At 51.4% G+C, this 27,515-nt stretch overlaps 2 protein-coding genes across 3 annotated transcripts in view; one reads left to right on the forward strand and one right to left on the reverse strand.

Moving 5' to 3' along the window:
- Positions 1 to 1,382: 1,382 nt before the first annotated feature.
- The window catches only part of NRL (neural retina leucine zipper), a 28,737-nt gene continuing 2,604 nt past the window's right edge, over positions 1,383 to 27,515 (reverse strand). The window contains exons 2-3 of one of the 2 annotated variants that reach the window (XM_032343887.1): positions 3,641 to 4,048; positions 1,383 to 2,745 (exon numbers count right to left, since the gene is read on the reverse strand). In XM_032343887.1, coding sequence (XP_032199778.1) covers positions 2,413 to 2,745; positions 3,641 to 4,021 — 714 coding nt within the window. In that variant the 5' untranslated portion in view covers positions 4,022 to 4,048 and the 3' untranslated portion in view covers positions 1,383 to 2,412. Of the gene's footprint in view, positions 2,746 to 3,640; positions 4,049 to 25,241; positions 25,399 to 27,515 lie in introns of those variants that run through there. The other variant, XR_004285864.1, reaches the window with a different exon arrangement.
- PCK2 (phosphoenolpyruvate carboxykinase 2, mitochondrial) lies at positions 14,060 to 22,766 on the forward strand. Its single transcript, XM_032343883.1, has 10 exons — positions 14,060 to 14,258; positions 16,279 to 16,524; positions 16,970 to 17,154; positions 17,241 to 17,444; positions 17,799 to 17,986; positions 18,264 to 18,426; positions 18,658 to 18,876; positions 20,962 to 21,099; positions 21,568 to 21,663; positions 22,114 to 22,766. The coding sequence occupies exons 1-10, from the start codon at positions 14,230 to 14,232 to the stop codon at positions 22,566 to 22,568; spliced, it is 1,923 nt and encodes a 640-aa protein (XP_032199774.1). The 5' UTR covers positions 14,060 to 14,229; the 3' UTR covers positions 22,569 to 22,766.

Consider the following 27,515-nt stretch of genomic DNA (forward strand, 5'->3'; position numbering starts at 1 on the left):
GTCTGTGTAGCTTGGTTTTCCTGGGTGTGTAAATGTGTGTGTGTGTTCATGCATTATCCCTACCTCTCCACAAGTGTGGCCTTCGTGTTTCAGAAAGCCAGGCTGTGTACCCTTAATAACATTAACAACAGCAGTGAACATTATTGTTTGGCATGTGTGAAACTTTGTGCAACGTGCTTTAAGTGCATTCACGCTCACTCGGTAGTTAGCATCGCTTTCCCCATTTTTCTTCAAATCAAGGGAGGTTTCATTTAAATCCACCCATCAGCAAAGAACTGGTGAGCCTGGAATTGTGCCCAGACCCATCTGACTGAAGTGCCCACACTCTTAATCACGGGTGTGCAACTTCTGTGTGAGCTACATCTTGAGCCCCAGGTGTATGGATACGTGGGCTGATTGTGCATATGGGGGTGGGTGCCTGCTGATGGCTTCTCTGCCTATGTGTGTGCCTGTGCAAGGCCTCAGCCAGTTAAGGAAGGTGTGCAGGAGCAGTTTTGGGTCTGGACTGATGCTCCAGAGGGTGAGAACACAGGTGATATCCTGAGCGAGGGAAGAAACAACGAATCCTGGAGGGACCCTCTCTGCCCTAGCCTCTCCCTTCAATGATATGTGTGGAAGGAAACGAAGAAGGAGAAGACAAAGGTGTTGTGAACCACTCAGGAGAGAGAAGCCAGAGCCAGAGAGGGTGGCCAGTGGCCAGTGTTGGAAAAGGAGAGAGAAAGAGAAAGAAAAAGAAATCCTGGGGGAGATGGAGGAGATATTGCAGGCTCCTGAGTGGAAGAGGGACGAGCTGGGCTGGAGGAGGGGGAGGAGGGAACAAGAACTGTGATGAGAAAAGACAGCTGGGGAGGGGGTGGATAGAGGGGGCAGAAAGGAAGAGAGACATATGGGAGCCTCTTCCCCACCCTCAACTGCTTCTTCCTATTTATTATGTCCCTTAGGGGACCTATGACAGTGGCTGGTGAGGTAGCTGCTCCCAGTTCAATGCCTCTGCTCTGCCCAGAGCGCTCCCCCGCCCCCCCCTCCCCCACCTACTCTCTCTGTAGGCAGATGAACCAGAGGGCTGGGTAACCATGGCAACTATGGGACCTCAGGATAGCCATAAGCAGGCCTGGCCCAGTCACTGATGCTCCTGGGCTTCTGTGCAGTGCTGGTAGGAGGAGGAGGCTCCATCTGGCCCAATCTGCACCCTTCTACCCCATTTTCATTGGGCCTCCAGAACTGAGGCTCAACACACACACACACACACACACACACACACACACACACACACACACACGAGGAGCAAGGCTAAAGAATGAACACTTCTTAAATGGTAAGAACATTTAGCCAATAGTATAAAGTTCTGCCTGAACTTCAAGTTTAATTCACAAAAACCTCATTCTTTCAGCATCTTGTCATACTGAGTAAAATCTCACCTCAGCCCTCAGCAAGGCAGGAGGTAGCAAGGGTACCTTACACAGGTCTGGAGGCCAAGGCAGCCTGGAGGGAGCAATGGAGGACCGGTGTGTGGGCTCCTCCACTGACCAGGCTGCAATCAGGAAGCAGGAGGAGGACAGGAAGTCCCTTTGGTGAGGTTGTCCTGGGGGCTTCTTGGGGAGACTCTTGGGGCCCCACACCAAGGAGATACCAAAACTGTAAAGGTGTTAGAAGTCATCCAGCCCAGGATTGGGAGGTAACAAAAACCAGGGAAGCAAGTGGTTTTTCTCAAGGTGACAGAGGTATCCCATGGCAGAGCTGGGACTGGCACCCAGGTCCCCAGACTCCTGCCCAGAGGTCTCTCCCAGCCCACACCAAGCACTCCCAAAGTTCCTCAGGCGTTTGCTGCTCTGGGCCCTGGAGGCCACCGGGCTGGGAAGGAGGAAAGCTTCTTGGATAGAGTTCCTAGACTGTCTTGCTGTTGGTAACTGAAATCTTGAAAATGCAGTCGTCCTAAAATGGGGAGTTACAAGCCTCGGAATGAAAACATGGCTTCATTGCTAATTACCACCTTAATGCACTACAGGTTGAAAACCTTGAATTAAAATCTAGACTGAGGGGGAGTCACACCACTCCCTCGCCTCCCATTCACTGTTACCCAGCTATCAACCACGCCTCCCCACCCTCCCCCTCACACACAGTGGCCGGCACTGGCTCCTCCAGATCGCAGCGTCCTGGTCACGTGGGGTGGAACGGGAGGTGTAGGGTGCTCTGGGCTGCCTGCGTGATTAGACTTCTCTCCCAGAAAATGACCAGCATCTAACCTCAGAGCATGCCCTGAGGGGCCAGGAAGTTCGGGGATATTTATGTATAGTCACACCACGGAGTGTCTGGCGCCAGAAGGCGCTCAGTAACCATCTAGTGAACGGTACAGTGGCCTCCTGGGTGGTGCCCCCCACCCTCCTACGACACCACTCCGAGGCCCCTAGCGGCTCAGAGGAAGAAATGGGCGTGGTCCCCGGCCCCAGGGCCGCTCGAGGTCAGCCGGTCACAGCGAGCCTTGTAGAGGTCACGCTCCCTGGCCAGGCGGGCCACCTCGGCCCGCAGCGCGTCCAGCTGGGCTGCCAGGCGGGCGCGCTCGGCCTCTAGCCCGCGCCGCTGCTGCAGCCGCTTGGAACGACAGGCCTGCGCGTAACCGCGGTTCTTCAGCGTGCGGCGCCTCTGCTTCAGCCGCAGGGCCTCGTCGCGCCCGCAGCCCCGCAGCTGCCGGTTGAGCTCCCGCACAGACATCGACACCAGCGCCGCGTCCGAAAACCGCTCCGCCAGCTGCAGAGGGAGCGGGCGGGGAGCGGGTCAGCGCGGAGCCCCGCCCAGCTCCAACCTTGTGTCGCCGGTGGGACTGCCCCGCCCCCAGGAAGCTCCGCCTTCGGCCCCCGCCTTACCGGATGCTCGCCCGCCCACCGTATCCACCCCGTAGTCCAGACCCCGCCCCAGGTCCCGACAAGCCCCTCCTCCCTGGGGAACGCGCGCCCCTTTGTGTCTGCCCCGCGCCGCAGGCCCCGCCTCCCACGGTCTGGCGAGCCAGTTGCAGGTCTGGAACCCGCGCCTTTCCTGCGCTGTGCTTAGCGTTAGGTTCCAGGCACTTTTTCGTGTCCAGTGGACACGCGCCGAGGCGGACCCCGCCTGCCAATGCACCTCTCTCCCCTGTCCTGAAGTCCGCAACCCTGTGACCCTTAAAGGATTTGGATTACATCCTAAAGCCCTCAACACCCCCATCTGTGTCTATAATTAATAGGATGAGTCCCAATCCTTCCTGAGAAGATTGGGGACTGGGGAAGCACGATGTTTGAAAAGGCCAACCTCATTCCCGTTCCCACAGTCTGAACTCCGTTCCACACACAATTCTTTCCCTGGTTTCCACAGATGGGAGTGTATTTACCTCCCCATAAAGAACTGCTCCCCATTAATTCTCAGCCCTCCCCTTTTGGTACTCTTCTAACCTTCTCCCTCTTCCTCCTGGTTGGGACTACTCATTTCTCTCCATTTGGAAAAAGGGGAGGGGGCAGAAGGTAGTTTTCTCTACCTGATTTTCTTTCAAGGGCCCTTCCGTTCTCCTGCCTCTGTCTCTTCCCCAATCCATAACTCTGTCCAGGAATTCTTCCCTTCTTGGGCTGTTCTCCCTCACCCTGCCACCCCTCAGACCAACACACTGATCACTCACCTGGGCATGTTGGGCCCCTGTCTCCTCCGGGCTCCCTGGGTAGTAGCTGTGGGTCCCCTCCATAGGGACTGGACCTTGACCCTGCAGCAGCTCCAGGGCCTCCTCAGGACTCAGCCCCAGTGCCTCCCCAGCTCCCAGCTGTTGCTGCAACGTGGCCAGCCAGTACAGCTCCTCCAGGCCTGGCCTCGGGCCCTCCGTAGGCCCCACCATGCCTGGCTCACTGAAGGTGGGTGAAGGAGGCACTGAGCTGTAGGGTGTGGAGCCCAGTGAGGCTGTTGGGGGGCCAGATCGCCCCTCAGAGGGTTCCCGCTTTACCTCAAACTTCATCAAGTCAAAGTCATTGACATATTCCATAGCCAGGGGGCTGGGAGGCAGTGCCATCCTGAGGCTGGACTGGGAGGGGTGCACCTGCAAAAACAGAGGAGAGTTGGAGCCTGCCTGCCAGCCTCCTTCACTGGAATGTGCTTCTCCCAAGGCCCAAGTGCCCTGGAGAGCCAGAGTTCTGGAAAATCCTGGGTGATGGTGCAATGCTGTTCCTTAAAGAGTCACCTCTGGGCTGGAACAACTTTTCAGGTGGCAGGGGGTCCTGACTGGGGGCAGGCAGCTTAGAGGCATGAATGAGGAAGAGGACATACAGCATGGCCCCTCGCCCCACTGATGCTTCCGCAAGCTATGAAGAACAAGAGGAACATGGCAGTACTTCCAACTCTAGTGCTGGGGCATACTGAGAGGGTCTGTCATCTCAAGAGACATCATTCTATTTCCAAGCAATCAAAAAATTTTGCTTAATTAACTGTGACAGAGTATGTGTCTATTTTTGGACAATGGGAAGGCGTGTATGCTGTGAATTTTAATGTAGAGATAATGCATTGTTATACCTCTCAAAACACCCTAGGTCAATGCCTTGCACACAGAAGGGCCTCAGCGCACACCTGTTCTATGGGTTAATCAATCAATTAATCCCTTTTATAGGAGCATGAGATGTTCCAAAGAGAAAAGAAAGGTCCTAGAATTGGTTCTAGAAAGATCAGGACTGGGTGGTGACCGTCTTTCCCCAAGCCAATATCTCCAAAGGGAGCCAACCAAAATTGGTTTCCTCCTTCTATTCAGAACCTGCTATGTTGTGCAAACTTTGACAGATCACCTCCCCCATTCTGACCCCCATTTCCTGTTTCGTTCAATAAAGGCAGTTAGACTTTCCCATTTCCCAGAGTGTTCTGGGAAACCCTAAGTCTGAAAAATACCCAAGAAGAAGTTGATGCTCAGATAATTTTGAGAAATGCTGCCTCCCATCCCCATGTTCTACAGGTTCACAAAGCATAGCAGCATATTAATCTGAGAAATCCTTCAGTAAACCATCTGTTCAACCTCAACCCAGAGTGTCCCAAACTTATGTCAGCAAGGAGCTCTCTCTTCCCTGTTATCAACAACAGAGTGTGTACTCACCTGAGGAACATCAGGCTAGGTGACCTCAGAGATCCCTCCCAGCCTGGAATTCCCAAGCTGGAGCCCAGCTCCCAGTACCAACAGCCCCACTGCCAGCCCCCAAAGGGGCAAGGTAGGGAGTGCTAATCCCTGGGGCTTGGCATTTGGCTCCATCTTGACACCCCAAGCCTAGATAGCCCCCTTTCTAATGACAGCTCAGACGCTCAGGCTCTGCCCAGAGAGTGGAAGGAAGGACAAGCACTTCTCTCTTCCTGTCCCAGGGAAGGGTCTTTGCCTTCTCTCTCGAGCCCCTCACCCTTGACAGGACAGGGGCAGTAGAAACAAAGACACAGATTGAAGGAATGATCCCCAGCAGGGAGGAGATGGTGAAACACTGTCCAGAGAAAACTGAATGAAGAGATAAGTGAGGAGGGTAAGTTATCAGCCTGCTGTGATAGCAGTGAGGGACACGAAGCCAGTCAGGGTGGGAGTGGGGCAGGGGACAGAAGTGTGAGGATTCTTGAAGATAGACAACAGAGAGCAGACAGCAGGGGACGGAGGAGGAGGTTGTAGGTGAGAGGCCTGGCATGAAGGTAGGCCCTGAATATACTCACTTGGGGGATGGTAGAAATGATGTGAGTGTCAGTGTGAGGCAGGCACAGCTTCCCCAGAGACTGGAGACCCCATTGAGTGGAGTCTGGTGCCTCCGTGCTCAGAACAAGGCGCTGTGGGCACCAAGTCCACGAGGACGCTCTTAAAGGGCCAGCGCTTTGAGGTCATCTGGGGTCCTCAGGCCTCCAGCCAATGAGGTAAGGGGATCATTTGCATATCTTATTGGCCTTGGGTGTTGGGGGGAATGAGAAGAGGGGAGAGGACAAGTAAGCCTGTTCTCAAGGAAGGAAGGGGGCTTCTTCCCCAACAAAGCTCTTTCCTGATGATGGGTCTTGTAGACGCTCAGTTCCCCGGTACTGAGAGTGCTTTGGCCTGGCCAGCCACCCCCCTGTGAACACCACCCTCAGCCCTCAGCGACTGAGAGCCTGGGACTGGAAAAGAGGCCCAGGGAAGGTCCCGGTGCCCTCACCCTCCAACGCTCTACAGCACCTTGGCAGTGTTTTCGGGAGTCCAGGCAGTCCTGAACCCACTCTCACCTAGCCAGCTGAGTCTATTTTCTGTGTTCAGGAATCCTCACACTTCTGTCCCCTGCCTCACTCCCACTGTGAGGTCCCAAGTCCCTCAGAGTTATCATATCAGAAAGATAGGCAACGGTCCCCTCAGTGAACGTCCAGGACTTGGCCACCCAATCCTCAGCCTCTCCCACTCTTGATGACCCAGTCCCAGGACAAGCAGCCCAGCTCAGGAGAAGGAGCAGCAGAAGGGAGAGTGGGGATCTCTGTTCCTTCCTTCCGGGCCACCTCGGGACACAGGAATCTAATCACCACCAATCCATCCGAGACACTTCTGCAACTGCCCTCACACGCCCTCCGCTTCCTCTCCCCTTTTCCCTGCGTGTATCTCTGTCCCTGTCTCTTCCTCTCTCACCATCCTGGTTCCCAGATGGCTGGGGGGTGACCTACATTTTCAGCCTAATCCCCTAACACCTCTTAGAGCTCTCATCCCTGAGTAGAAGTTGGAACAGGGATACTAGGAATTAGCTAAGGAGGTGTTTAAACCTGTCTGAAGCTGTTTAAAACAAGGTGTGGGCTAGAATAGAACCCTGGAGTTAAGGGATATTCCCTACCCGCTGAGGATACCCAAATGTTCCCATGGGGTTAACAGGCCCCCGTCCCAAGTCAGAGAGAGACATGGGTGCCCATCAGCCCCGAGGATCATCAGTTATAAAAATTAACCTGGTCCCAGCTGGTGGATTCAGATGAGAACAGTAGTTTTCAAAGTGTGGTTCCCCCAATCAGCAGCAGCATCTGGGAACTTGCTAAAAATGCATATTCTCTGAGCTCACCTCAAACCCACTGAATCAGAAACTCTGGACATGGAACCCCCCAAAATCTGTGTTTTAATAAGCCCTTGGGGGACTTTGATGAACACTGAAGTTTGAGAACCACTGGTCTACAGAATACCTACAGTTAACGCAGCTTTCCCTGTGTGTGTGTGTGTGTGTGTGTGTGTGTGTGTGTTCACACGCGCGCGTTTGCGTGCACACCTGTGGTCTCTCTTACCATGCTCAGACCTAGATCAGATGACATCACTCTCTTCCCACATTGGTCCTGCATTTCAAGGAGCAGAGAACCTTAGAGACCATTGTCAGGATTTAAGTAGTAAGGTTTCTCAGTGTAATTGCCTGGATCCACCTCTTTTTGCAGAACCAAGGCTTGGGAACAAGGCCACAGATGGGATTGGAGATCATGGAAACAGGGAATTGAACACACATCCACAGAATGTGGCTTTGAGGCACATAGCCAGGAAAAAGAGCCCAGAACTTCCTGAGTTGAAGAAAGAGTAGGAAGTGTTGAATGTAGCCCCTTTCTCCATGCCTGGCCTGGCCAGACATTTGCCCCCGAGCAGCTGTCAGATCTGTGCTGATCTTCTTGTTTACTGGAGGGCTCAAGCGGGGGTGGTTATTAAGCTGCTAACGGGCTAAAAGAGTCAGACTAAACAAGCTCAGGCAAACTGAGCCGCTCAGGGCTCAGACCAGGTGCCACTGACTAGGGAAAGGAGTCCATTCGGGCAGTGAGGGCTGGGCCAGAGGAAAGGAGCAAGGGCACAGAGAGGAGAGGCCTTGGTGACCAGTGGGGCCCCAGCAGGTGGTTAATGGGTCCTCTCGGTGGGGGTGTACCCAGAGCCTGGGAGATGCACACTGAGAGTGACTGACTCCAGGACTTCTGGGGGCAGGGAAACAGGAGGCAGACTGCAGAAATGATGAAACAGAGGAAGGGAGGCAGGAAGGCTTAGCAGAGGGGGCTCGACCTGGGATGGAGGGCAGAACAAGATGGGGGTTCTCCAGGGATTTCTATTAGAGGAGTTGGAGGGATGCAGGCCCGTGGAAGAGGCAGGCAAAGGGCCATGGCAAACTAAAAGAGAGAGAAAGTCTTCTGGAGAGGACCAAGAAGGGAGTAAGTGGTAACAAGAGGGGGTGCTAGGAGCAAGAGACCAGAAAAGCAATGGCGGTAGAAGGAAGGGTCAGAGGAAAGTTCAGACTGGGGACTAAGAGCTAGAAAGAAATAGAGAGGAACACGCAGATAGGTGGTCAGGCCACAGAGGAGGCAAAGGACAAAAAAGGAGAAAGATATAAACAGAGGCATGTTGGACAATTGGGGGAGGAAGGCCAGGCAGGTGAAGGACTGGGAGAATTGGGGCGCGACATTAAGAGGGAGGAAATGAGACACAGTCAGTAATCCGGAGTGCCATCACTACCTCCTCAGTCCTGCCCTCCAATTTTTGGAGCCCCTTAGACCCTGTAAGCCCTGTAAGTTCTGGCTTTTGGTATCTAGATCTTCAGTAATGGATCCAAATCTTCAAACCTCTTCCAAATCTACCTGCTATATTCATTTGATAAGTGTTTATTAAGCACCAGGCACCGTGCTAGGCATTAGGGACACCCCGGTAAATCAGACTGACACCAGCCCTCCCTTCATGGAGCGTACACACTGATGAAATAAGGAAACATCAACTTACTGCCCGTAAGCCCAGGCAAGAGTGGCCCCTGCCCTGGACCCTGTGCTTTTGGAAGACTTCATTCTGGCTGTGTCCCACCTCACAGGGTGAGGAATTCAGACCTCCTCCACCCACGCCCAATCCCCTTCTGGACCACACTCCAGATACCCAGCAATTCCCTGTTCGAAGTTCCCCAAGCCCACTTCTAGGGCCCATACAGACCTCTCACCTGGGTTGGCCTTTGCAGGAGTGGACCACACTACTGATACATTCACCCCTAGACCCACAGGCTGGCCAATGGTGACTATTTGCAGGAGGTCTTAGACAAAATTGGGATGTGTAGACAGAGAGATCCACATGTGTGCCTATGAGGGCCCTCATAGTACAAGATGGCGTCAGGAGTGGGAAAAGAAGCAGGCCCAAAGGCCCGTGGCCCAACGCTTCCTCTTCCCCTACCACCACATTCTACCATAGAATCCTGAGGACTCGAATAAAGTCCAAATCTGAATTCAAATTTGAACAACATCCCAGACCATTATGTATATATTCATCAAGGCAAAAGAATAGAACATATTTTAACAGTTTCTTAGCACAAGTTCTACATTTCATTTCTTTTAAGATTTTATTATTTATTTGACAGCAAGAGACACAACGAGAGAGGGAACACAAGTAGGGGGAGTAGGAGAGGGAGAAGCAGGCTTCTCGGTGAGCAGGGAGCTCGTGGGGCTACATCCCAGGACCCTGAGGATCATGACCCAAGCCTAAGGCAGACACTTAACAACTGAGCCGCCTAGGTGCCCCAAGTTCTACATTTTAAATGTTTAAAACCCAAGGGGGCAGCTAGCCGGCTTAGTCAGTTAAGCAGCCAACTTCTTGGTTTTGGCTCAGGTCGTGATCTCACTTTCACTTTTGTGGTACGGAGCCCACATCAGACTCTGCCCTCAGTGTGGAGTCTGCCTCAGGTTCTCGCTCCCTCATTCTTCTGCTCACTCTCTCTCTCAAATAAATAAATAAAATCTTTAAAAAAAAATTTAAACACAAGATTTGTGAGCCTGTATTTGCATTCTTTATTTCTTTCTTTATTTTTATATATTATTTATTTTTATACATTTTTATTTATTTAAATAATCTCTGCACCTCACAGAGGGCTCAAACTCACGACCCCAAGCAAGAGTCGTCCGCTCTTCCAACAGAGCCATCGAGGTGCCCCTATTTGTACTCTTGCCCCACGTATGTTAGGGAGGAGCCTACATGAAAAGAAACCATTATAAGTGAGGGGAGTCCTGTGAAGGAGAAGGGCAGGCACTAGAAGATTTTTTCTCATGAAGACATAATCTAATTGGTGGCGGGGGGCTGGCATCACAGGGACAGCTTGTTTAATGAAGTCACATTAAACTGAGACTGGTCAGGTGAGCAAGAAGTGACCGTGTCTGGGGGTGTGGAGAAAGGGGGATCCCAAGCTGCCAGAACAATATATGCAAGGGCTCTGGGCAGGAAAGAGACACGTGTACAAAACGAACAAGTAAAAAGACCAATGTAGCCAGAGAGTAGAAACCAAGGACATGTGAAGAATGGTGGCAGTTGAGGGTGGAGATATCAGCAGGGGCTAGATCCAGCAGGGCCTTGTAGTCCAAGTTTAGGATTTGGGCTTTATTCTAAGAGCAGGGAGAAGCTACTCAAGAACTTCTGGCAGGACTGTGATGCAATCGGACTGTGATGCAATCGGACTGTGTTTGTAAAGATCGCTTTGGATCTAATGTGGAGGAGGGCAAAATGGAATCAGAGTCAGATTGGGGTCTAATGCAATATCCAAATGGAGTTTAGCAGATATCTGAAGCTGGAAACAAACTCTGAGATGGAAGCTTGTATACAGGTGGTCCCCTGAGGGGGCGGAGTAAGGTGCTTTCTAAAAGCAGAGAGAGGGGCACCTGGGTGGCTCAGTGGGTTGAGCAACTGCCTTCTGCTCAGGTCATGGTCTCAGGATCCTGGGATTGAGCCCCGCATCGGGCTTTCTGCTCGGTGGTGGGCTTACTTCTCCTCTCTCTCTCTCTGCCTATCTCTCTGCCTACTTCTGATCTCTATCTGTCAAATAAACAAACTCTCAAAAAAAGAAAGAAAGAAAGAAAGAAAGAGCAGAGAGAAAAACAGGGCTGGACATCAGAAAAAGCAGAAATGCTTTGAGATAACTAAGGAAAGGGGACTAGGCCCTGTACCCCTGCATCAGCCGGTCATTGGATACACACTGCCCCAGGAGAGGGCTATTATATTTGGTGAGACTGCTCCTTCCAGTCACAGGTATTTCTCAGGGAAGTATTCAGCTGTGAGCCATTAGCAGCCAACACTCCAAAGCTGGGACAATGACCACTTGGATCCTATGAGGATGATCTAGGTGGCACACCACACACATGTAGGGGGTCTGTAGGATGTCCAAAGCCAGACCCAGAGGGCCCCGGGAAGAAAATGCAGGCCCCGGCAAGGCTGGTCACACCCTGCCCCCTGGTGGTGGTGCGGCTCCAACCCTGGGCCAGCTGGTAGACCAGGCTGGGCAGAGGGCCAGGTCTGGTATGAAAGTGTAGCAAAGAGAATCAACACTACAAGGAAACACTCATGGGAGCCCCTAAAGTTAAGGAAGGACACCATGAGGGAGAAGGATTCAGGAATGTGAGATTTGTTTATTCTTTGATTCAAACAGCATTTATTAGCTGCATGTTGTACACCAGATTCGGCCAGGAACTAGGATAAAAACAAGACTAAAATTTGGGTCCTCCTTTCAAGGAGCTAACACTTAAGTGAGGATTATAGAGAAACAAAAGTAACTCTAGTAAAACGTGAGAAGTTAAAAAACGGAGGTATGTATACAGTATAAAACCAACACAGATCAGATAGAAGTTAATTCTAAGAGTTAAACTGACTTCACTTAAGAGGGGATGTTTAATTTAAATCTGAAGGGCAAGGCTGTCTAGGTGGCTCAGTGGGTTAAAGCCTCTGCCTTCAGCCCAGGTCATGATCCCAGGGTGCTGGGATCAAGCCCCATATTGGGCTGTCTGCTCGGGGGGAAGACTGCTTCCTCCTCTCTCTCTCTCTGCGTGCCTCTCTGCCTACTTGGGATCTCTGTCTGTCAAATAAATAAATAAAATCTTTTAAAAAATAAAAATAAAAAAATCTGAAGGGCAGAAGGGGTTGGCAGAAGTGCTCTGGAAACTGCCGCTGAGTACGTGGGAGAGCGGGTGGCAAGTAGGAAGGTCACAGTGAAAATGTTGGATAAATAGGAGCCCGATCACAAAGGACATCAGTTACCACATTGTAGAAAGCCTCAAAGGGATTTTAAGCCTGAAAGTGATATGACCTTTTAAAAAAATTATATACCAAGGGGACAGTATAGGATTAGAAGGGGGGAAAAAAACCTGGTAATGAGAGTCAGAAAGACTTGGATTCAGATTCCATTTCTCCTGCTGAGCAGCTATGTGACACTGAGAAGATGACAACCTCTCTGGACCTCAGTGTCCACATACATAAAATACGATGGTTGTGAAACTGCATAAAATGATTCATAAAGCTCCTGGTGCAGAGCCCTGCCTAGTGTCCACACAACAAACATTCTCCATCTCTCTCTTAACTCATCAAAGTGAACTTATGTGTAGAGTTCAGAGGGTAGCTTGCCGGAAGGGAGAGGGGATGGCATTTGGAGAGGTGGGAGTCCAAGAAGCGTCTTGGAAGATATCACCCAAAGCCAGGTGAGAGGTAAGCCCTGAACTAAGGCAGTGGCCGTGGCAATAGACAGAGATCTGAGAGCTGATTAGAAAGTACAAATCCAAAGTTCCTGGTGTCTGACTAGGGAAGAGAAGCCAGGAATAGCCTAGACTTATTCAGGTTCCTCTGGGGCAACTGCTTAGAGGCTGGTGCCTTTCACTGAGATGGGGAACCATGAGAGCAGGCACAGGATTATGGAAGAGATGATGACCTTCGGTAGATCCATACTGCCTCCAGCATGCACACCTTTAGGCCTAAAAGGTGGCGAAAGAGGCAGCTGTTCAAAGTGGAGTAGGTGTGGACAGAGCTTGGATAGAGGGACTGAAGGAAAGAATCCCAAATATATACCCATGAGGTTGAGTCCAGGATGGGGGCTGGGTGAAGAGATAGCCAACAGCAAGCCCAAGGCTGGAGGCCAGCTCTCCTTGTCCCAATTTGTCCTAGCACAGAACTCTGAGAAACCTGAGAATCAGCATCGTTTCTGTTGCAAATGGCAGAAATCCACTGACAATTAGCTTGATCAAGAGAAGAAATTTGTTGACTCTTATAACCGAAATCAGGGAACTGTAGCTCTCCATCCCTCTGCTCTGCTTCCTCCAGGCTGGCTTCCATCTAGGGCTGGTTCCTGCTTTGCAGTGCCAAGCTGACACCCAGCAGCTCTGGGTTTATACCCTACCAGTTCAGCAACCCCAGCAGAAAGAGAGCCCATTTTGAAAGTTTACACAAAAAGCCCCCAAGAGGGACCTCATGTCCATCCTGAACATTCCCAATCATTGTGGCCAAAGTGAGGGACGTACAAATTGGCCGAACTGAGAGCCTACCCACAGGAGACCCATCTGATCACATGGACTGAGGAGGTAGTTCCCCAAAGGAACGCCAGGGTGCCACTACCAGAAAGGTGTGTCAGTGCTGGGCAGGTGCCTGCCATAGACATGTTTGAGTTGGAGGCCCTATGGCGTTTGGGATGACACCCCGTGGTCTCAAGTTGCAGAGAGATATCTGGATGGAGATATAACTTGAGAAATTATCTGAGGACTTTTACGTGGTGGTTGGGTGGGACAAGTTAGTTCTCCAGGGTAATGTGGCAAGAACAGCGAGGGAAGAGGCCCAAAGGAAAGACTCTGGTGGTGGACAGGCACCACCATTTCATAGGGAGGCAGAAGAGAGTCCTCATCAGGAGCAGAAGTAACAGGGATGTGGGAGTTGGGGACCAAGGGAACCTTAGCCCTGGGGCCCTGGAAAACAGAAAAGTCTGGGTCTCAGAGTGGTCAGTCCCCAGGAAAAGGGAAAAGACACAATGTCCAACCCCCGGTTTCTGGACTTCCAGTCTCCACGGGCCCCTGCCCTGGCCTCGCCCCTCGTTTCTGGCTTGTTTGACACCCCAGTGCCTCCCACTCCCTATCTCTCAGGAGCAAGAGTCCTCAAAGTTACATCATGTGCAGGGGACCGGGCGGGGCGGGGGGAGGGGGGGAGGAGATGCCTCGCGGAGGCGGGGATCCGAGGGGACCCAGCTGCCCAATGGGAGAAACGGGTTTAGGGACTAGGATGCGGGTCGTGGGGCGGTGCCTGGGCGGGCCTGGGGCCTGAAGCCCGGGGACACGCGGAGCGTGCCGAATGGCAAGGCGGAGAGAGGGTCGCGCCGGCTCTGCTAGGTTCCGCCCCCGCACCCTCCCGCCCGCCTCCTTTTTAAGCGCCTCCCGCCCAGCCTTCGCTCCCACTCGCTGCGCTCCCTTCTTCCCCGCCTTCCGTATCTCCCCGGCTCTGCTCGGTTCTCTTGGCCACCCTGCAGCCCCCGCCCAGGTGCCATGGCCGCTGTATATCGCCCCGGCCTGCGGTGAGTGAGCCCCAGCCCGGGGCCGACCCGCACCTTCCGCCGCGCTCGCCCCCCGGGACTGCCAGGGGCGCTCTCCTGCCCGCCCGCCTCCGCCTGCTTTCCTAGTGGAGGAGGCGGCGGGCTGGGGGCGAATGTTTCTCGAACCCTGGCCTCTCGGGCCCGGTGTCTCGCGGGAGATCTGGGGCGGCCTCTGCCGTTCTGGGTCTCTCCGCTTCCGTCACCTCCTCCCCCTCCCTGCTTTGCTGGTCTCTGACCGCGCGATCTCGACCTGCCACTCTCAGAACTTCCTCCCCCTCCTCGCTCGCCCCCGCAGAGCCCTGTCTCCTCGTCTCTTCCTTTCCCTTGCAGATGTAACCCTTGTGCCTCAGTTGCGTTCAGAAGCGGTAGGGCCCCGGGGTCAAGGGTGCATGAACTCCTGGGGGTTGAGCTCAGAGCTCCCCAAAGAAGGTAGAAGGTAAACCTTTATTTTCCGGCCTCCGGGAAACTGGAACCTGGAGGGAAGCCCGGTGTAGCCCGGGACCTGGGGCTAGGGGAAGGAGGGAATCAGGGTGGAAGAGGTGAACAAGTTGCCTTCAATTCTGATGTGGCTGGCTTCAGCCCCTGTCCAGGACCGGAGTCCCTAGGCCCTTCTTTTCCACAGCTTCCTGTCTTTCTTCTGTAGCCTCCCTTCTCAGGATTTGTCACAAAGTCTGAGCTGACCCCATATCTCTCCCACAGCTGGTTCCACTTTGCCAGCCCTGGGGGTGGTCTCTGGAGCAGAGGAAAAGGAGAAGGTCCCATTTAGGGGACTGGACGGGAGTGGGGGAGCATCACCAGGGACTTACTGAACCAGGCCCCCTCGGGGGAGAAGCTCTCCCCAAGACTGGGTGCCTTTCAAATTAATGTTCAGGAGTCCTCTTCCTCTGCCCCTGTGGCCACACTGGGTGTCCATCCCTCTTTCTCTTTTGGAAGCCAGGCTCCAGCTCCCACCTCCGTGGTCTGAGGGTTCTCCTTTCCCCGGGCTTACAGCCTCTGAGTTCAAGCTTTTTGCAGTCTGATGTTCCCCAGCTACTGCTAACACCCAAAGCTCTCTTGGCATGTGACCTCTAGGGGGAGGGACAGTGGCATGCAGTCTGAAGTGTGGAGCAGTTTTGGTGGGCAAGGCCCTGGCATAGGAGGAGGGCAACTTCCCCCTCTTGGCCTTTGCTCTCTCTGGGTCACTCCACCCTGGGTCCAGGCCAATCAGAGCGACCCTGCTTTCCCTCTCCCAGGAGTTTGAAGGGACAGACAACAGGGACCCTGCCCTCCCGGCAATGGGCATGAACCCCTGCCAGTGACATTCTGCAACAATCAGCCTTCAACCCAGTTCAAAGATACCTACCTAATGGCAACATCTTACGAAACCCTTGTTGGCCCAGGTGGGCAGCCCTGGCTCTGATGCCTGGAATCCCAGTATCCAGTTACCCACTCTCTGTGTAAGAGTCCTAATCTAGAAACCTGGGACCGTCCCATCTCAAAGACTGGGTCCTTTGCTGAGGCTTTCACAGTCTTACAGCATACACATGGGAAGAAAAAAAAGAAAAACAGCTGCTTTTTTTTTAACCTATGAAAACTATGCTTGAGAAGGGGAAGAACAGGATGAGAGCTTCAAATACCAGACACATGAAGCTGTCAGCAGGGCACAGCTTATGGACCCTAGGCCACAGGGCACCTCGTCATTTCCAGCATAAATCAGACACAGTTATACAGGGGTATGGGCTTAGCCTGCAGTAACATCAACATGCCTCCGCATAAACCCCACATAGGCCAGCATGTGCCTATATGCTCACTGGGCAACACCTGTCCCTCACGGAGACTCGTGAAGGCCACGAGATACGTGGACCGAACCCATCCCACACACCTATTCCAACCTGCACTTCTGGCCTGCGCCCAGACCCACTCTAGCGCACTCCCTGGCAGCCCCCAAGTTTCCCGTCCCCTTGACTTGCCCATCTGCCAGGAGAACACCCCACTCATTCCCTATCTGTTCCTCATCTTACAGGCTTAGCTGGCCTGGGCTGAGCCCCTGGGGCTGGTCCTCATGGCGCAGCATGCAGACCTTGCGAGTACTCAGTGGAGATCTGGGCCAGCTGCCTGCTGGGGTACGAGACTTTGTGGAGCGCAGTGCCCGCCTCTGCCAACCAGACAGCATCCACATCTGTGACGGTACCGAGGCTGAGAACACTGCCACACTGGCGCTCCTAGAAAAGCAGGGACTCATCCGAAAGCTCCCCAAGTACAACAACTGGTATGCCCTGAGCCCCATAACCATGAGACGGGGGTAGCTGCTTGAACTGGGTCTCTGTGGATTTAGCAAGACAAAAATCAAATTTAACGAGACCATCCCAATGGAAGGAGCAAGAATGGGACCTTTGGGGGAAACAGAATCAGGAATTAATGGGACTGGTCTATATTTTTATGTTAAGGAGAGAAGCTTATATAAATAAAAACCTTTGCCTTTTTTCTTTCCTTTCCCAAATTTAGAGAGTTTTTGCCAAGAGCCTTTAGAAGGCTAGGCCAAGGGAACTAGCCCCTTAGATGGGACAAAATCTGAAGGAGGCCACTGAGGTGCAGACGATGGGAAGAAATCAGGCCCACAGAAGACCTAGAGTCAAAGTTGGACCGGAAAGTTTGGGTCTGGGGATGAGGGAGATCGCCTGGCCACATCTTCCTGATAACCCCTTCTCCCCCAGCTGGCTGGCCCGCACGGACCCCAAGGATGTGGCACGAGTAGAGAGCAAGACGGTGATTGTAACTCCTTCTCAACGGGACACAGTGCCCCTCCCCGCTGGTGGGGCCCGTGGGCAACTAGGCAACTGGATGTCCCCAGCTGAGTTCCAGCAAGCTGTGGATGAGAGGTTTCCGGGCTGCATGCAGGGTAACCGGGGCAGGGACACAGAACCAGGGACGCCGAAAGTATGAGCAGGTTAGAACCCCTCATCCAGGTGGCCTTTTCCTCCACAGGCCGGACCATGTATGTGCTTCCGTTCAGCATGGGTCCTGTGGGCTCCCCACTGTCCCGCATCGGAGTGCAGCTTACTGACTCAGCCTACGTGGTAGCGAGCATGCGTATTATGACCCGGCTGGGGACACCTGTGCTTCGGGCCCTGGGAGATGGTGACTTTGTCAAGTGTCTGCACTCTGTGGGCCAGCCCCTGACTGGACAAGGTAAGCGCCTGCCGTGCTTAGGGGAGAACATAGACCTGGTTGCCCTCAGAGGGAACCCCAAATTCTACCCATCCTCATTAGTGAAACACCTAAGTCCCAAAACCCAGGGCAGCAGTCTGGGCTGGGGGCAATGCTATATTGGCAGAGCAGTTTGCACAAGATTGAGAAAAGTCATTTGTCCCAGAACAGGGACATGGGAGCCAATGGCTGTTAGGAGGTGGGGAGCCTTAGCCACTCATTGGCACCACCACTACTCCTAAGTGTCTCTCCTGCCAGCCCTGATCCTTCCAGCCCCTAATACCCTAGTTCCTGATGCCCCTGCCAATAGTCAGCCCATGACCCCATTGTCCCCAGGGGAGCCGGTGAGCCAGTGGCCATGCAACCCAGAGAAGACCCTGATTGGCCATGTGCCTGACCAGCGGGAGATCGTCTCCTTCGGCAGCGGCTATGGCGGCAACTCCTTGCTGGGCAAGAAGTGCTTTGCCCTCCGCATCGCCTCTCGGCTGGCCCGGGATGAGGGCTGGCTGGCAGAGCATATGCTGGTGAGGGCCTGGTGAGGATCCCAGCAGCCTTGGGGAGCAGGGTGAGGGCGGGGCCTGGCCTCACCTCCCCACTGCCAGTTGCCAAGCGGTGGGCAGGGACTCCGCCCCAGTGACTGAAGCTCTGACTTGCCACCACCCTAGCCCTGTGGCGAGGCGTTGGCACCTATTTTGTGAATAAACATTTGTCCTCCCTGTTAATCCGTAACTGTCCTTTCTGTGCAGACCATAACTGACCTTTGGTGACTTCTTCCTTGTTCCCTCTCTCCTCAACACACAGATCCTGGGTATCACCAGCCCCACAGGGAAGAAGCGCTACGTGGCGGCTGCCTTCCCCAGTGCCTGCGGCAAGACTAACCTGGCCATGATGCGGCCAGCGCTGCCGGGCTGGAAGGTGGAGTGTGTGGGGGATGATATCGCCTGGATGAGATTTGACAGTGATGGTGAGAGGCCCTTGGCATCAGACTCTCGGTTCTGGCTTTTACTAGAATATAGGAGTCTCCCCTCTACTGCTCCTGGGGGACCTGCCCTGTATCTCCTAGCAGTCTAGCCACCCTAGAGACAAAAAAAATCCTTCCCCATTAGATACGGGGAGGAGGAGCAGAATAGAATCTTCCATGGCTGCACCTCTCACCTCTTCCCGGTTGGCCCTTTTCTGTCACTTCTCCTAACAGGTCGACTCCGGGCCATCAACCCTGAGAATGGCTTCTTTGGGGTGGCCCCTGGCACCTCTGCCACCACCAATCCGAATGCCATGGCCACAATCCAGAGTAACACTCTTTTCACCAATGTGGCTGAGACCAGCGATGGTGGAGTGTACTGGGAGGGCATTGACCAGCCTCTTCCACCTGGTGTCACCGTGACCTCCTGGCTGGGCAGACCCTGGAAACCCGGTATGTGGGGTGGGGGAGCTGTGACACAGCTCCCCGGGCTCATCACCTTGAGGATATAAAAGCCTTCTCCACAACCTGCAGCCATCCTCCAGGACCTCTGAGAGGCACAGGAAGTTATGAATAGTCCCAGATTCCAGCCCCAAGCAAGATCTGAGGTCAAGTCCCAAGTTCGCCAAGTGCAGGCTTTGGGTCTGACTCAGTTGCTTGCCCTCCACATCAGTTACATAGAGGTGGTTCCCAAAGTAGCTATCTCATAAGGCTGCTGGAGGGCTGATTAGTACATGCAAGGCTTTAGCGCAGTGCCAAATACATAGCAAATTTTCCATAAAAATAAGCTGGGTTTTTTGGTTTTTGGTTTTTGGGTTTTTTTTTAAAGAAAAGGTGAGGACTGTTTTAAAAGTTTTTCACAAGGAATTGGGCTCAAAGCACAGTCCATAAAGTTTGACCCGTTAAGAAGGAGGGAGCCTGCCCCTCCCCCTGCCACTTGGCTTCCACCATCCCCTGTATAATAACCATTGTTTAAGGGTCAGTGTTGGGGCTCCTGGGTGGCTCAGTCAGTTAAGTGGCCTTGATTTTCAGGTGGCTCAGCCAGTTAAGTGACTCTTGATTTCAGCTCAGGTCATGATCTTGGGGTTGTGAGATGACACCCCTGTTGGCTCCCTGCTCAGGGAGTCTGCTTGAGATATTCTCTCTCCCTCCCCCTCTGCTCCCCTCTAAAATAATAAATAAATCTTGTTAAAAAATAATAATAAAGGTCACCGTTGTTAGCCTCACCCTTCCCGGTCCTCCTAACACCCACACCCCCATCAGCCCTCCAGGCAAAATCAGACCCGCTCTTTAGCGTCTTCTAAAAGCTATTTCTCAAGCCTGTCATTGCCCCTGGCGCTTGGCAGCCCTGTTCCTCCCCCACCCCTGCACTCTGGACCTTCTTCAGTCGGAAAGCCCTGAGACCTAGGGTTGGTAGCAAAGAGGGGCATCCTGGGGACGGCATGCTTGTGGTCGCTAAGCCAGCATTCATGCTTTCCCGGACTGGCTGAGCGCGCCTCCCTCCTTATCTAATCACCCCTCACTTTCTCCTCCACCATCATTGAGTCCACCGAGGCCTCCCCACCCAACTAAGAAACCCAAGAAATGTTCCTACTTCCCCTCAGGCTCATTCCCCAACCCTTTCATCATCTCTAGCTTCAGGCATATAACTAGGGTGTGTTGTGCCCAGCTGCAATTCCCGGAATAATACCCTGCCCCAGGGACCTGAATTGGGGGTCATGGAAGTGCAAGAGGCTCTTACACACCGGAACTGGGGGTGGGGAAGGGGACACAGTGGGGGGGGGGGTGGCTTGAAAACTCCCTTGACCAGCACCCTCCAGCAGAGAGGACACCATGTCCCTTCGGGGTCCCATGGTGGTGCCTTATACACGTGCCACTGACTTGTTCCCATCCCTTCTCCAGGGTAACTGACAGGCCAGATGACCTGCGCCCCTCAGGTTAGGCCTGCCCAGGTTATGTCTGACTTCCAGCCCTGTCACTCCATCTGGGTCTGCACTGCCCCAGGGAAATCACCAGCATTCTGCTAGCTTCCAGATCAGTTCCTGTTTACATTTTGAATTCCTCAGAAGATCCTATCTTCCCTTATTTGCTGATGGAAAGTCAGTTGTCTGAAATACCAATTGGATAGTCTCATTTTTTTCCTTTAGGTGTGTTTGAGTGTTTCTTAAAATAATAATCCCAAAAATAAAGAAATCATTTCTGGGATAAATTTTCTGTTCTAACCTTTTGCCAACATCTAAGCCCATTCTCTTGAGCGCTGGTCAGTGCCAAGTAGCTATAGCTTGGCATAGACAGTGGGATCTTGGTAAACCCCAATTCCTTACCCATTCTTTCTCACATAGCTTGGCTTCAGCACTGTTATTGATAAATAACCTGATCTTTTGGGGGAGATGTCCTGGCTCCCTTCTCCCTGCTTCTCACCACCCAAGGTTGCAGGGCATTGATGACGCAAACAAATTTTGCAAGAGTGCATGCAAAAGCGTGCAGAGGGAGGGGATAAATCCTTGGAAGTGACAGTAGTTGTCTTTTCCCTGCCAGGGGACAAGGAGCCCTGTGCCCATCCCAACTCTCGCTTTTGTGCCCCGGCTCGCCAGTGCCCCATCATGGACCCAGCCTGGGAGGCCCCTGAGGGTGTCCCCATTGATGCCATCATCTTTGGAGGCCGCAGACCCAAAGGTAAGCATGCCTTCTCAGTAAAGGGCCTGGCTCTCTCAGGGCCCACTTCCCTCTTGTACTTAGGAGCCTCAGCCTGGGGGCACCTGGGTGGCTCAGTGGGTTAAAGCCTGTGCCTTCGGCTCAGGTCATGATCCCAGGGTCCTGGGATGGAGCCCCACATCAGCGCTCTCAGCTTATCAGGGAGCCTGCTTCCTCCTCTCTCTGCCTGCCTCTCTGCCAACTTGTGATCTGTCTGTCAAATAAATAAAATCTTTAAAAAAAAAAAAAGGCTTCAACCTGGATTGCCAGCTGTGGCTCTCGTCTCTAGAGCTCTTCCTGGAGAATTCAAAATTAGGGGGAAGCATGGGATTTGAAAATGGGAAAGCAGAAGTCCTAGGAAAGTGAGACCAGGAGTCAAGATCACCAGAGGGGATGGAGTGAGGGTCCAAAGAGAAAAGTTGCCTGTGACCCTGGTCACTTGTGTTCTAGGAGTACCCCTGGTATATGAGGCCTTCAGCTGGCGCCATGGCGTGTTTGTGGGCAGTGCCATGCGCTCGGAGTCCACTGCCGCAGCTGAACACAAAGGTGGGTGCCCTCCCTGTGCCGCTCTCCTGTGTACCCACATCACTGCTCCTCTCCCTTCCTGAGGCAGGCCTTCCTCCTGCCTGCCCTCCCCATGTGTCTCTTGTCCCAATCTCTTCTCTTTGCCCTATTCTGAGGAAGATTCCAGAACCACCAAAGTTTAACCACTCCCTCCAGCCGGTGGCAGGGTGCCTTTTGTCTTCTCCAATAAGGAGGAAGAGTCCTGGGGTGCCTGGGTGGCTCAGTGGGTTAAAGCCTCTGCCTTCAGCTCAGGTCATGATTCCAGTGTCCTGGGATCAAGCCCCCTATCAGGCTCTCTGCTCAGCGGGGAGCCTGCTTCCCTTCCGCTCTCTGCCTACTTGTGATTTCTGTCTGTCAAATAAATAAATAAAATCTTTAAAAAAAAAAAAAAAAAAAAGGAAGAGTCTTGACCCTTCTTGCTTCCCTCCCCAGGGAAGGTCATCATGCACGACCCCTTTGCCATGCGGCCCTTTTTTGGCTACAACTTCGGGCGCTACCTAGAACACTGGCTGAGCATGGAGGAGCGCAAGGGGGCCCGGCTGCCCCGCATCTTCCACGTCAACTGGTTCCGGCGGGATGAGGCGGGCCGCTTCCTGTGGCCAGGCTTTGGAGAGAATGCTCGGGTGCTGGACTGGATCTGCCGGCGGCTAGAGGGAGAGGACAGTGCCCGAGAGACGCCCATCGGGCTGGTGCCAAAGGAAGGCGCCTTGGATCTCAAGGGCCTAGGAGCCATAGACACCACCCAGCTATTCTCGCTCCCCAAGGACTTCTGGGAACAAGAGGTTCGTGACATTCGGAGCTACCTGACAGAGCAGGTCAATCAGGATCTGCCCAAGGAGGTGTTGGCTGAACTGGAGGCCCTGGAGGGACGTGTGCGCAGAATGTGACCTGAGGCTCCAAGCTAGCAAGAGAGCACAGCCCCCTCCATCCCACCCCGCCATATCCCCCATCTAGGGATAGGAGAGCAAAACAGGCTTGGAGAAAATATGAGCAATTTGATACAACCAACATGTGAGTGCCATGAGACCAGGCCATAGACCTTCTCCAACACTCTGTCCATTAATAAGAAATGCTCGTTCATTTTCCACAACGTTCATGCTGTTTTCATTCCTGCCTGTCTTCATGGGCTTTTAACACCAATTTCACGGTCTTCTTCCCGCAGCCCTCCAGGCAGCCAGCACCCCAGTGCAGTCTGGCCTGGCACGGCCTGGTGAGAGCCAGGATCTCACTCCCAGGCAGCCCTGCCACTGAGCCCACAGCAGTAGGTATTGCTGGGAGAAGGCACATCAATTCTGTGTCCCAAGGTCTTAAAAAGATGGGGGCCTCTGCGGGCCACTCAGTAGAACTTCCAGGCCTAAAATTCCTGATCTCCCACTTGGAGACGCAGAAGCCTCTAAAACCCCGTGCTCCAGGGAAGTGATTCCATTGCCCATTGTCAGATCTGTTCTTCCTCCTGCCTGACCTAAAATTGGGACTCTAAAAGCATTCATGAAAGCTTATTCAATATTAAGACAGCTAACTCTTAGAGTGCCTCCTGTGTGCTAAGTACTGTTCTGGGCATGTTACAAAACAATGCTTTGAAGCAAATGCCATATTACAGATGAAACAAAGGCACAAAGAGGTCAAGTAATTGCCCAAGCCCACAGAGCAAACAGTCGAGCCAAGGGTAAACGGTAACTGTGGACACATCTCTCATAGCAGCGTAGAACTGTACAGCTATAAGGCCTTTAGATGTCCCCTGTTCCATGCTTCTTGAACTTCATACTGCATATGAATCCCCTGGTGATCTGGATAAAATGCTCATTCAGCAAGTCTGGAGTGGCCAGAAGGTTCCGTTTCTCTTTCAAGCTCCTAATTGATGCTGATGCTCCTGGACTGGGGACCATCATTTAAGTGGCAAGGCCTTGACCTAAATCCTCAGAAATCAGCTTTAAAGGGGAAACCACAAAGAGAGCAACGATCCTCCCTAAATCAGGGCTGTTGACTGAGGGAAAGCTTTGCCTCTGATCTGAATCAGGCTGAGGGAATATAAAAACCGAGGTTGGTAGGTTTAAGTCTGCACCCAGAAAATGAGGATAAACTTTAACAAGTAAGATGGGATTACTGGGACTGCCTCAAAAGAAAACACTGGAGGAGGAAACACCAACGGTTTCATAGAGAACAGCCAATAACTAGCTACACACAACGTGTGGGCAGAAAAGAATCTAAGGTCAGAGTGGACCAAGTGCTAAAACAGCAATGGAGTCTGTTGTACTTAAAATTATATAGCCAAGTCCTCTGCTTCAGGAACAGCATGTGATAAGTGAGAATAGGATCAGAGGCAGCATAACACAGATGTTGGCCACACAGTAGGGTCGGGCCTGAGGTGCCTCTGAGTATCGTCATCTGTAAAATGGGGGTGTGCTGCACCTCAGTGTTGTTAGGAAGATTAAAAGGGTCAGTGAAACCAGGCACTCAGAACTATGCCTGGCAGGAGTAACCATTGGCTCTTTTACCAGCTCTCACCGTTCTACTCTATATTGATTGCAGGAGGCCTTATAAGCCTATATCATAAATTCCTGACTCTACAGATTAAGAGGAAAATGAACAATGTCAATAAAATTTAGGAGAGGAAAAAATAGGTTTGGAAATAAGTCCTTCCAGGAAAGAGGCGGGGACCTGGGGTTCCAGGCCTCTCCTGGTATCTAAGTGCTCAGTGATGTGAAGGTATAAGCCTTGAACATGACTTTGGTGATTAGAATAAAATTGGGCTGCATGCCCTACAGAGATACATGATAAAACAGAATTAACACATTTTAATTAACCTTTCTATTTTAAATCATTTAAAGTAATTTCTATACCCAATGTGGGACTTGAACTCATAACCCTCAGATCAAGAGTTGCATACTCTTCTGAGCTAGACAAGAGTCCCATACCTTTTTATTTTAAAATAAAACACAGGTACAGAAAACCATGAAAAAACAGAAGTATAGTTTAATAAACTAACAGAAAATGAATACCCTTTAGACCATCACCCAGAGAAAGAAGCAGAACTTTGCAGACATCCAAAGCTCCCAACCACCCCACTGTGTTCATCTTCATCACAGCCTGTCCCTCCTGGCATAAGTGGATACTATGGTGCATGATAAGCATGTCCTTTAATTGTGTTTTTGTAGTTTTATCACCCAAATGTGGATCTTTGGCCATTATAGTTAAGCTTCGCCCATTTTTAAGAATCTCCTATGCCTCTAAAGTCTCAGTCTATAGGTTCCCTCTCCATTCCTTTCTTTTCCCTCAATTTAACCATTGAAGCATCCAAACCTAGATGCTCCATGCCTAGATTCATTAATTTACTGGGGATTTCATACAGCCATATCCAAACTCTGTCATAATAGTTGGAATGGTTATACGAAAAGACATCCCTTTGGGGGTGCCTGGATGGCTCAGATGGTTAATTAAGTGTCTGCCTTCTGCTCAGGTCATGACCTCCAGGTCCTAGGGCTCTGGGCTCAGCGGGGACGCTGCTTCTTGCTCTGCTTCTTCCTGTTCCTGCATGCGCACGCACGCGATTTCTCTCTCTCTCTCTCAAATGAATAAAAAAGAAGAAGAAGAAGAAGAAGACATCCCTTCATTTTCTGTTTCATTATTGTCAGGTACAGTTTATAGAAAAACAGCATGATAATGGATTCTTTTCCTATGTTTACCATCTTCAATATGATGATTTGGTTTCCTATCATCCTGCAAAAGGTAAACAATTAGTTACCCACACACACCATTATGAACTCATGGATTTAAACATACTTAATGTTTATTGAATTATCCTTTTAATGCTCAAATTGTCCCAACTTTGGCTGTGAGAACTTGGCTCCTGAGTCCTTTTGGCATTATCCTGATAGTGTTTGCTGGCTTCTTGCTATCTGGTAAGCTAAGTTGTTCCAGATTCATCTTGTACATTTCCTGCCCCAGACCTGGAATCAGCCATTTCTTCAAACTTTGGTTGCTTTTCATGGAAAATGGTATTTTAAGATCTAAGTGGTAGGAGTATACATTGCTACTGGATTGGTCCCTTGTTTCTAGATCTTTTCAATGGGTGAGGATAGTAAATAACTTCGAGAGTTCATACTGACAGCTCCTACTCAAATTCCCGGCTAAAGGGTTTTTAACTTCTTCTGTATCACATCTGTACTTCCTATCTGCCACGCAAAAAAATTCTGGTTCTCAAGGACACAGGCCATGAGAGTATTAGAAATCCCGTAATTACTCAGTTGCTTTACAGTCAACAGATTTTAAGTCCTAGGTAAATTAGCATACTTCCCCCTTTCCTTCTGCCCAGGGTGCTACAAGAAGATAATGTATAAACACTTGTCATCAGTCACTTCGGAAGACAGAACTTTCCCTTGTTTAGCCCAGAACTGGACATGTGTTGGAGGAGCTCTGTGCAGTCGCCAGGCTCCAAGGTCGGGTGGGGAAGAGGTAGGAGAGGGTTAGCCAGAAAAGGGGAGAAAAGAAAAAAAAAAAGTGTTCTCCTCTCCTCTCTAGCCTAGCCCGCCCTCTAGTGGGAATGCGGATGAGGAGGAAACAGCCAGAGGCAGGTCAGACAGAAAGTCAACTAGGGGACATTTACTTAGCAATCACTAGAACAGGACCTAAAATGGGTGCAAAAGGAAGAAAAGCTCTCTGTAGCTTTAAGTGGCTTCAAGTGTAGCTGAGAAAAACAGAAGCTGCCCAAATGAGAAGCACTGTACAAAATGCACCAAGCAACAAGCCAACCTTCAAAGTCATGACAGGGAAGGTCAATAGTTTCTCAAAATGACTTAATTATTATTATTTTAAAAGAAATGCTATTTTCTTTCAATGGAACACATCCTCTTTAAATGTATATGAGTATTTATATCTTAGGATAAGAAATACTCATATACATTTAAAGAGGATTTTAGGGGCCTCTAGGTGGCTCAAGTCATGATCCCAGGGTCCTGGATCTGAGCCCTGCTCAGCAGGGGGAATCTGCTTCTCCCTCTCCTCCTGCCCATGCTCATGTGTACTCTCACTTACTCTCTCTCTGTCAAATAAATAAATAAAAACTTTTTTTTAAAGATTCTATTTATTTGAGAGAGAGAGATCACAAGCAGGCAAAGCAGCAGGCAGAGAGAGAGGGGAAGCAGGCTCAGATGTGGGGCTCGATCCCCAGACCCTGAGATCATGACCTGAGCCGAAGGCAGAGGCTTAACCCACTGAGCCACCCAGGTGCCCCTCAAATAAATAAATAAAATCTTTAAAAAAATAAAATGAAAAGAATTATAAGTCACAGGTGACAAGTTCATAAGCTTAAAAATCTTTTACATACAAAAATCAATCAGTGGACCCAGAAATAAAATTGTATACTCTTTAGCATTTGACTTAATGTTAAGATTCATTTTCATCATAAAATTTCATATTTTTTAAAAAATATTCACCACGCGGGTGCCTGGGTGGCTCAGTGGGTTAAAGCCTCTGCCTTCAGCTCAGGTCATGATCTCAGGGTCCTGGGATCGAGCCCCGCATCAGGCTCTCTGCTCAGCGGGAAGCCTGCTTCCCCTCTCCCTCTCTGCCTGCCTCTCTGCCTACTTGTGATCTCTCTCTCTGTGTCAAATAAATAAATAAAATATTTAAAAAAAAATTCACCACGACTTTTAATGTTTTATTTAATGACATATATACACAAATTCTATATTTCAAAGGCCTGACTTTCTATTTCAGTTTTAAACTGGATGTGTAAGTGCTAAAGAAGAGAGGAGGCTAAGGAAAAGAGGAAAGAGGAAATCAAAAAATGCATTATTGGGATGCCTGGGTGGCTCAGTTGGCTAAGCAGCTGCCTT

The sequence above is a fragment of the Mustela erminea genome, chromosome 5, assembly GCF_009829155.1.
Source record: "Mustela erminea isolate mMusErm1 chromosome 5, mMusErm1.Pri, whole genome shotgun sequence".
Classification (NCBI taxonomy): Eukaryota; Metazoa; Chordata; class Mammalia; order Carnivora; family Mustelidae; genus Mustela; species Mustela erminea.